This window comes from Procambarus clarkii, chromosome 55 (assembly GCF_040958095.1).
Source record: "Procambarus clarkii isolate CNS0578487 chromosome 55, FALCON_Pclarkii_2.0, whole genome shotgun sequence".
Classification (NCBI taxonomy): Eukaryota; Metazoa; Arthropoda; class Malacostraca; order Decapoda; family Cambaridae; genus Procambarus; species Procambarus clarkii.
Window position 1 is genome coordinate 19,259,340 of NC_091204.1, and position 10,449 is coordinate 19,269,788.

At 46.3% G+C, this 10,449-nt stretch overlaps 1 protein-coding gene across 1 annotated transcript in view; it reads left to right on the forward strand.

The window, feature by feature from the left end:
• LOC123756237 (Fanconi anemia group J protein homolog) overlaps positions 1-9,672 on the forward strand; it is a 70,577-nt gene extending 60,905 nt beyond the window's left edge. The window contains exons 14-15 of the mRNA XM_069305621.1: positions 4,727-4,836; positions 9,436-9,672. Of these exons, the coding sequence (XP_069161722.1) occupies positions 4,727-4,836; positions 9,436-9,522 (197 nt within the window). The 3' untranslated portion in view covers positions 9,523-9,672. The remainder of the gene's footprint in view (positions 1-4,726; positions 4,837-9,435) is intronic.
• Positions 9,673-10,449: the final 777 nt, after the last annotated feature.

Here is a 10,449-nt window from a genome sequence, read left to right on the forward strand (position 1 = left end):
TCATCCTTTACCTCATCGCTTCCTCATGCGTTCTGCTTGTCTCCTACTCTAACACTGAAATTCTTCTTTCCCATGTCTCTGGCTCGTTTGGGCTCTCATTCCATCAGTGTCCCCTGGTGTGTGTGCCCCTGGGGTCCTGTAGTCGGTCTTTTTCTACCTTATCACTTCCTTTGGGATTCTTCGATATGGTGGTCCTTGTAGCTCGTATTCCTTGGTTTGGGTGCTGGTCTGTTGGCATGCCTTTGCATCTTTTTTCCTTTTCGTCTTGTTGGGACGTGTCACATGCCTGTGTTGTTGGCGTGGCTTGTTGGGACATGACCAGCGGCTCTGTGTGTTGTTGGTCGTGTCCCTTTCATTCCTTTTTTGCTCCATGCCTTCTTCGTTCCTCATCTTCCTTCTACGCTCTTGTCCCTGGCCGTAGGTGCTGGGGCTTTTCTTCTGGTCTTGTGTTTTTCATTTTCTCCTTTTATCCTAAACATGGTTGTGTTTTGTTTGTGCCTTTTGGCTCTCCTGTTGCCAGGTTTCGGTTCCTGGTTATGTGGCTTACCCAGCCTGTTGGCGTTTCGCATTCTCTCGGTTTCCCTTCTCTAGAATCATGCGTCGGAACTGTTGTCTCCGATCTCCTGGCGGGCTTGCGGGAGTTGGGATGTTTTCTGTACGGCGGATGTTCCATCTCCTCCTTTGCCGGCTTGGTTTTCCAACTTTGCTGGTTCCGTGGTCGCACCCGAGATCTTCCCGCGGCACCGCCTCTTCCTCGGCTCAATTGGCCCGTGGCGGGGCTGGTTCGGTTCTGTCTCGAGTCTCTCGCCTTCTGTTGGTGGTCGTGTGACTGCGTTGATGGTGTCCCACCTGCATGCTTCTTCTTGGCAGCAGTGTGGGTTTTTTTGGCGGTCCTTCTTTTTCCTTCTGTCCCTTCTTCGGTAGCTGCGTTTGTTGGCGTGGCCTTGTCTTTTTCTTGTGGATGTTTGGGGCCGTCATCTTGCCCATACTGTTGCCTCGTATCGTGCGGTGATGGTGGAACCGCTTCGGCTTGCTTTCGGTTTTGATGCTAATTCTGCGCCGTTTCACAAGCTATCTCGTGCATTGTTTCACCTCCAGCCTGCTCTTTGAGATCCCTCAGGACGGCTCTCACTTTGAGCCGTCCTGGTCGTTGAACAGAGTGCTCTCTTTTTTTCTTCTCCTCAGTTTGTTGTGGCCCCTTCGGTTCGGGTTTTTACTCTTTCGGTCTTCATAATGGGAAGACCAAAAGACCTTTTGTTCATCTGCAACCATCTTCTTTTCTGGGGAAGATTGAGACTGCTGCTTTCCTGAGGCAGCAGTTTCCTTTCCCTGGGTTGTTGATGCTTGGTTGGTTGGGCCGGGGGTGCATCATGTTTTGTTAAGTGGCGGCTCTTCGCGTTACTTGCGCGCCTCGGCCTCTGTCCGAGGACGCGCTTTGGGTTGATCCAGTTTCCCTTTCTTCCCTGTTCACGAGTGCGGGTCTCCCAGGTCGTCCGCAGAGTTCTTACGGCTAACCAGCCTGTGGTCTATCCCCGTGCCCATGACTTTTGTTCGTTCACTGCACTTGCTGCCGTCTTTGGCACCATGTCCTGGGCTGACATTCGGGCACAGGGCTTTTAGCGGTCATATAGGATCCTGGCTGCTCGTTACCTCATCCACGACCCTGGGCCTAGTCGGGCCTGTGTCGTTTTGGGTCGGCAGTTGCAGCCGGTTGTCTCGGCTTCGAGTTGTGGAGTGCGCAACGACCGCCTCCCAGGTAAGTCCCTATGTTCTTTCTCTGTGGGTAGTTAGCTCCGGGGAGCCGAAGGGGGCTTTCCCCAGAAAACCAGCATTGAGTGTAATGAAACGCTATTTTCTGGGTGAGACCTGGAGGCTCCCCGACATCCCTCCCTCCCCTCGGTCAGCGTTTTTTTTGTGTGTTTTAACATCCAGCCTCAGAACTGATGGGTGGATAGCCGATGTGAGGGGTCTGGGTCTCCCCCTTTTCGGGAGGGGGGGAGCTGCGCAGACAGAGGTGCGGCGACATGTGACATCAGGATCGTTTGCTCGTTTCTTTTAGGGGAGTTCTATCCACTTATTCGGATTTTGGTAGCAAAAATTTCACCAGAATAGGGGTTTGTTTTGGGATGCTTACCTTTCTGGGTGCCTGACCCGGTCGATGGCAGACATAGAATGCTTCCAACCACACGGGGGTTTCTATAGGCCATTGCTCCCCATGCCTCTCTGAGGGGGGCCAGGTTCTGGCTCGTGGTGCCAAGTAGGCCCACAGAACTCCATACACATGACTGATGCCAAAATCTGACATTTGCATATCAGCCTAGTAGGCTCCGGGGAGCCTCCGGGTCTCACTCAGAAAATGGCGTTTCATTACATTCAACGCTGGTTTTTTAGCAGTCTTCTCTCTCATATATGTTAACAAAATACATTTGAGTGCTCATATCCATACTTGTCAATGATCTCAGTTGGTTTGAAAGAGGTCACTGTCATAATGCAAAGTGACTTATGTTTTGCCATTTCCTAAATTAATAAAAGCAGTTTACTTTATTGTATAGCTTAACATTAATTTGACATTATTTCTTTAGATATATGATAACATATTTATAATAGAATTCTCACTAACTTCATACTCCAAATACTTAACATTAAATTAATCTACCATAGAAAGGATATATTTTATCTCTGCAGATATGGAATTTTCCACATTATGATAGTTAAATTAGATATGCAAATCAGTATATTGATTAGTTGTAAACAATTGCTATTAAAAGCTTAAAATGGCTGCACTATCCAAGGAGAATGTTTAAAAACAATATTGGTGGGATTTTTATATTTTATCTGGGAAGCCAGAAGTTTTCATTAAGACAATACTCCCACATTCAAGTAGCATATAAATTTTTATGATGCTTTGAGCTACTCTTGCTACAACTGAGCTAATCTCAGAGACCAAGTTGCAGGTAAACCATGTAGTAGCACATTGCAGGTAGAGGCTAACAGCTGGTAATGACAACAGTTAATAATAGTTAGTCAGTTAATAATAAATAAATAAATAAATAAATAAATAAATAAATAAATATTTATTCAGGAAAAGTACATACATAGTTGATTTACAAACATAATGTTGGATTTATAGATAGAGCTAGTACATACAATTCCTAAAGCCACTACTACGCAAAGCGTTTCGGGCAAATACCTAAAGCCATTAATACGCATAGAGTTTGGGCAATATTTACGCTATGTTTCGTTCCGGACATATTTAATAATAATTCATTGTGTCTTGGGACAGGCAGCCAGTTTATATATATAAGTACATGTTAGGCTTATATCAAGGTCCATGTTAAGCTGACTTATAACAGTACATGTTAAGCTGACTAACTCTTGGGTACCCATTTACTGCTAGGTGGACAGGGGCATTAGATGATAGGAAACGTGCCTAACATCTTCTGTCCTGCCTTTGATTCGAACCTGAAATTCTCTATTAAGAGTCGAGAATGAACCCGACTGTACTAACCGGACCCTTATACCAGTTTAGACCTTCTCATTATTCTATGTTTAACTCTCCATTAGTACCCTTGGGTGTCTAAACTTCATTAAACCTCCTGCATAGTAACATATGGTTAGTTTCAACACTTTCAGCACTTTTGTACCATAAAAATGAATCCAGTGGACAGTTCTGTAATTATTGTTGTAAGATCATGGAAAGGTTATCTTGAGGTTATCTTGAGATGATTTCGGGGCTTTAGTGTTCCCTGTGGCCCGGTCCTCGACCAGGCCTCCACCCCCAGGAAGCAGCCCGTGACAGCTGACTAACTCCCAGGTACCTATTTACTGCTAGGTAACAGGGGCATTCAGGGTTATCTTGAGGTTATCTTGAGATGATTTCGAGGCTTTTAGTGTCCCCGCGGCCCGGTCCTCGACCAGGCCTCCACCCCCAGGAAGCAGCCCGTGACAGCTGACTAACACCCAGGTACCTATTTTACTGCTAGGTAACAGGGGCATAGGGTGAAAGAAACTCTGCCCATTGTTTCTCGCCGGCGCCTGGGATCGAACCCAGGACAACAGGATCACAAGTCCAGCGTGCTGTCCGCTCGGCCGACCGGCTCCCTGGGTGAAAGAAACTTTGCCCATTTGTTTCTGCCTCGTGCGGGAATCGAACCCGCGCCACAGAATTACGAGTCCTGCGCGCTATCCACCAGGCTACGAGGCCCCTCAAATAGTAGTAGCCTCAAGGTAAATATAGTAGCATTTTGAAATAAACAATGAGGCATTTTGACAATTTGTAGCTAGTTGGTTATCAAGTTGAAGGAAAACAATATCCGAATACTAAAATATTGACCAGACTTTTTGATTAAATTACAATACAGTATGTTTAATTGGGTTTCCTAAACTTCTAACCCATAAGAAAATCTTTGGAGAAAGATGGAGTTTGAACCAGGTCCTGAGTAAACCTCGGATGCACACTTTAACCCATGGACCACGATATGTTAATAGATTGTATAACCTGGATCCGTTAGGGTTAAAGCGTGCATCTCTGGTCACCCAGGACTCTGGTTTGATCCCCATCTTGTGTGCCTAAGAAATATGTGACATTATTGTGATCTCCTCGAATGTATTTTTTTTTCTAAGCCATGTAACTATTTGACCTTATTGGAGGTTAAAATGTCTATCATAGCTCTATGAAGAGACTGTAATGTTTTCCAAACAGCTGAATTGTCTCAATTATTTTCAGGATTATGTAAAACAAGAAAGAGACCGCTACTTAGCCCAAACATATCAAATTTTTGGTCTTCAGGTATTTTAGATGATGATTCTGATTTGGAAGACTTCAATTTGAATAAGGTTTGTAAATTTAACTTTTGATTACTAGTGTTTTTTCATGATAATCTCCATATATTTTCTGGGGGGAGCTATATCGGCTCCCCGGAGCTATCTAGGCTGAATGGGATGTATATATCTTTCTGGCATCAGTCAATGCATGGAGTTCTTGCCTACTGGGGACCACGAGCCAGAACCTGGCCCCCTCTAGAGAGACACGAGTAGCAATGGTCTATAGAGACCCCCCTGTGGTTAGGAGCATTACTATGTCTGCCATCGACTGGGACAGGCACCCAGAAAGGTAGGCGCCCCAAAACAAACCCTTATTCTGGTAAAACTATTGCGACCGAAGGCCGAACAAGTGGACACAACTCCCCAAACGAAAATTAGCAAACTTGCATGACATCATCATGTCGCCTCGCCGCTGTCTGCGATACCCTCCCTTCCCGGGAGGGGGAAGGGGGGAGACCCAGACCCACCCGCCAGCAACTCAACCTTCAGTTCTTATGCTGATGGAAGTCTGGTGCGGTCGTGCCTCTGGCTTCGGTCTTAGTTTCAGTTCTGTGCCTTGTGGTGTGGGCTAGTTTCTACAGGTGGTGCGTGAGCCAGGAGACTTATTCCATGGTACTCGGGCTGCATGCGCCTTGAGTTCCCTTCCCTAGGTACCCTGTAAGTACTGCCCTTGGGGCTTGGGGCCTCCTTCCACAAGTCGCCTCGGGATCTACCTCCGCTGTGCTGTTTACTGCTCGGTACTTGGCCACCCTTGGTGTCAGCTGGGGTTTTTCTTACCCGTGTTTGTCTCTGGGTAGGGGTAGTTTTCATCACTGGCAGGGGTGCGGGGTACTGCACAGATAGTTTTCACCTATGACAGCTGCCAGCTCTGTTACGCCTGGGTACGTTGTCCGCTTACAGGGAAAATTTTCTTTTGTTTTTGTTTGCTGCCTGGTTGGGGGTCTGCCTTTGTACCCCCATCACTGTTCTTGGGGTATATATATTTATATATCTATATTTCTGTGTTTGGTGGGCCTCTCCGCTTGGCCCCCTTGAGTGGACACATCCCGGGTGTTCAGCTTTAGCAGTTTGTTTCATAGACTTGGGCGCCGGTTCACAGTACCCTGCCTGGGCTTCCCTTAGCGTGTAACCATGGCTAAGGGCCCTGGGAAATTCCACTGGGGCTACGTGGTCCGATGGATGTGACCCCAAGTCCCTTCCTCGCATCTTGCGAGTTTAAAGGTTGCTCTGTCCCTTTATCTCAGGGTGACACTCGCCTGTTTTGCCTCTGCCATGCTACCTGTTGGGTTGATGATTGTTTTGACACTGAGTCGTGCGACGTGTGTTGTCTGTAAGTGCTCCTATTCACCCATGCCTCTGATAATGATGTGTGGGTGCAGGCAGCTGCGGTGTTGCATGCTAGGTTTAGGTTGCCACACCGCTCTAGGTTGATTGCAGCCCCAGATGCTCCGAGACTGCCCCATTTTGGTTCAGGGGTCCGGACTTGAAGGTGGGGGGTCGCTTCGGCTCTGGTTCTGTCCGCTTCTTGTTCTTCCTTTTCTGTTGTGCATACTTCCTTCCCCTTGCTTCTGGCTCCGAACCATAGGCGGGTTTTGGGGTTGGGGCAGGGTCTGGTTGGGTTGAGACTTGGGAGGTCTCGGGTTTTCCTCTTCCGGGGTGGCGACGCAGGCATTCGAGCCTGTTCCTCCAGCCGTGCCATATGGGTCTGATCAGTGGGCTCCCTTCCTTAGTGTTTTGTATGGCTGCCCCGGCTTTTACTTGCGGGGCTGGGGCTTTGGGGGAACGACTTGGCCTCGGGGTCCTGCTGTAGGGGTTCTCGGGGTTGGGGAGGGGTTGCCTGGGGGGCCTAGGCCCCATTTTGCCCCGCTTGGGGTTTTGTACCCTCGGAGTGGGGTTTGCAGTTCCTCAGAGTGGGGTTTTCCCTTCCCCCTCTGCGTTCGCGTTGGTCTACCCCCTCTCTGGGTTTGGTTCCCGGAAGACGGGTGGTACGGTTCATACCTCGGGCACTGGGGCTGGGGTGATCGTTTTGTTTCTGGGCAGTGTACACACGTGTTGGTGTTCCTTGTTCTTTCTCGCAGATTCTACGCCGTTTTTGCTCCTCTTCTTTCTAGTCATAACCCCCTGGATGCTTGGTATTCTGCAGCGATTATGGGGCGGCTCTGAGTGGCGCCTCCTTTGCCTCTGTACTGCATGCACCTCGTCTTCTCCTACTGGGCACGCACCTCTGGACTTTCTCCACTAGGGATGCTCCTGTTATATTGCATGGCTTAGCTGTGTCGTGACACGGTGGTGTGTCTATTTTGCAGGTGAGATTGTACTGTCTGGTGAATCTGTCGGCCATGTGCTGGTTCTCGCTGTTTGGTGGGGTAGTCACCTCGTTGTACTCGCCTAGTTGTGCTTGCGGGGATTGAGCTCTGGCTCTTTGGTCCCGCCCCTCAACTGTCAATCATCAGGTGTACAGCTTCCTGAGCCTACTGGGTTCTATTTTCTCTACATTTGCAACTGTGTATGAAGTTTGCCTCCACCACATCACTTCCTAGTGCATTCTGCTTCCTGACTACTGACACTAAACAGTTCTTTCTATGTGTCTGTGGCTCATTTGGGTACTCAGCTTTCACCTGTGTCCCCTTGTGCGTGTACCACCTGTGTTAAATGATCCATCCTTGTCTACCCTGTCACTTCCCCACTTGACCGGGTAGCGTCATTGGCTCCTAACGGGGGTGATAGGTGTTGTGTGTTTAGCTTGGACTTTTTGCAAGTGTCTTACAGTGACTAATTTGTCCGTGTATCTTGTTCTTGTTCTACTGGGGGGGGGGGCACTGCCCCGCATTTCGGGTCTTTTTGTTTCATTTTTCGGCGCCTGGGTCGTTTCTTGATCTTTGGACACTCCTTCGTTTCCCCGGTCTGTGTTGGTGTCTTCCTTCCTTGACTTGGTCTCTGGACACTCCTTCCTTGCCTATCTTCGGTGCCTGGGTGCACCCTGATATCAATGGTGTCCGTCTGTGTATGTGTGACCACCCATGCCACACGTTGTGGTTGGTCGTGTACATTGTTATCTTGAGGTTATCTTGAGATGATTTCGGGGCTTTAGTGTCCCCGCGGCCCGGTAATTGTGTTACCGGCTGCTACTTAATCTGTTTCCAGTCTTTTCCTTGCCTATTTCTGTTTTCCCCCCTCTATGCTACACACGGCTGTGTATCTTGGTTGGTGCTTCTTGGCTATACTGTTGTTAGGTGCTGAGGTGGACCTCTGTCCATGTTCTGTTCCCTGATTTTGGACTACCCCAGTGTTCAGTTTTGGTACTGAGTTCACTTTTTTCTTGTTTTCCCTGCAGGCTTTTGTGTTGCAATATCTGCGGGAGGCTGTGGACTTTCGGTCAACTGTTCGTATATCCTTTTCGTGGGACAGGGGTAGCTTGGATTCCGGTCCTGGCTACGGCTTTTCATTTTTCTTTTTCCGGAATGTGCATTTTTGTTTTCATGCGGTACACGTCCTGAGTAGTTCTCCTCCTGAGTTGTTCTCCTCCTGAGTAGTTCTCCTCCTGAGTAGTTCTCCTCCTGAGTAGTTCTCCTCGAGTAGTTCTCCTCCTCCTGGGAGGAGTAGTGTCTCCTCCCAGAGACACCTTGGTGGCGCGTACTTCGTTCTTCCCTGCTGGAGCTGGTTGCGCTGCTCCTTAGGGTTGTGGGGTCACGGCTTTTCGCTTCGCGTCTCGCACTTTAGTTCGTGGTGCTTGGTTTCCTCGTTGGCCTCTGCCTGGTCTCTGGCTCAGGGCCCAGGCTTCTCTTTTCTGCTCTCCTGACCTCTGAATAGGATGTGCACTATGTTTTGAAAGGTTCATGTTTGTCATTCCATTCGTTACCTCTTTGTTTCAGCTGAAGCTACTTCACTCCTCTTCCTGCAGATCGGTGCCCTGAAAGATGGTTATTGAACTTTTTGGTTAGGCAAGGATCCTAGTGTGCCAGTTTTATGTGCAAATACTTTTCTTGAGTCTGACTCAAGTTGTCAGGCCTTGGCAATGCCACCCTATTATTTGATATAGCTTTAGAACAAGTCAATTCATTTCAGTTTTAATTGTACAGTTACAGAATATCATGGTAACACGTTCTCTTACAAATTACGTTGCTTTTCGCTCATATGCGCTACGGCCAAATATCGATGTAATTCAAATTGGAAATTTGTTTTCCAATTAAATTTTTTTTTTTTTTTTTTTCCAAAACAGCAAGTTAAGGGTCCTCTGGTAGGTTAGGAAGGTAGGAAGTTCTCCTAAGGTTTCAAAATGTCATGAAAACCGTTAATTGAAAGTTTCTTCTCCTAACCTAACAGCCTAAGCCAGAGGACCCAAAACAGAAAACAGAAAGTATGTCACAGAAAGTATGTCCAGAAAGAAACAGAAAGTATGTCACTTTCGTGAACCGACTTCATTTTGAATTTTGTCGATTTTTAGAGTTAGTGCACATTTGAGCAAAAAGCGAAGTAATTTGTAAGATGACAGGTTGATCATAGAACTTTTAGTACTGTTGTACAGTATATCCAAATTTGACTGCCAGTGGGAAAGAAGGATAAACCAGTTCTACAAAAAAAAGTAATTTAAATTTATAAAATATTTTTCAGAGTTTCAACAGGAGAGAAGCAAGAAAAAGCAGTACTAAAACAGCAGCAAGAACCAAAGGTGTACAATTTTCTGAATTTGATGAATAAATGATTTGATCTTTCAGTATATGATTGTTAGCATATACTTTTTATATTAACATTTAACTTTGAAACATACAAACTGTGTATACAGTTAAATAAAACACAGAAGTATTTTATAAAGTAAGGTATCCATTAAGAAATAAAAATGCTTTACAGGTTAAGTTGTATTTCCTTGAGGCAAAGTCAACAGGTACTACTGTAATCAAATAATTATCATTTAAAATTATTTGCAGTAAATGACATCAAATAAAAAAATGACACCATTGCTGCATTCATTAAATACAGGCATTATTATATGTTTTCTTGTTTTACTTTAATGTCAGTGTGCATAATTTTGCAAACACAAAACACCACAAACATAACTCAACAACTGTAGCGATAAATAGGCATGACAAAGATGAATTCCGGAAACCAGCAACTTCAAGAACAAGAGGTCACAGACTCGAGCTAAGGAAACAAATGTGCCAAAAAAATAGTAGAAAGTTTTCTTTTGCAGAGTGGTAGACATTTGGAACAAGTTAAGTGAGGTGGTGGTGATGGAGGCCAAAACAGTCAGTAGTTTCAAAGCATTATTTGACTGAGTACTGTACTGGGAAGACAGGACACCACAAGCATAGCTCTCGTCCTGTATAACTACACTTGGGTGTAGTTATATCTATCTATATCTATAGTTATATCTACACTATCTATCTATATCATTACGCTGTTCCCTCAAGCACACAGTAGTCAAGGCAATGTAAATTTTCTTGTGTATAACAAGTCCATGAGGGTGGGAAGATACCATATCATTACTTTTACTATCTTTGGTACGTTGGCCACGAGTTCTGCGTGACTGACTACGATTAATAATTTCTTCACCTGTATCAGTGTCTGCTTCTACAGCAGCCACTTCATCTTGTCTTCTATGCCGGGGCCTTCCCCTAGGCCCAGGAG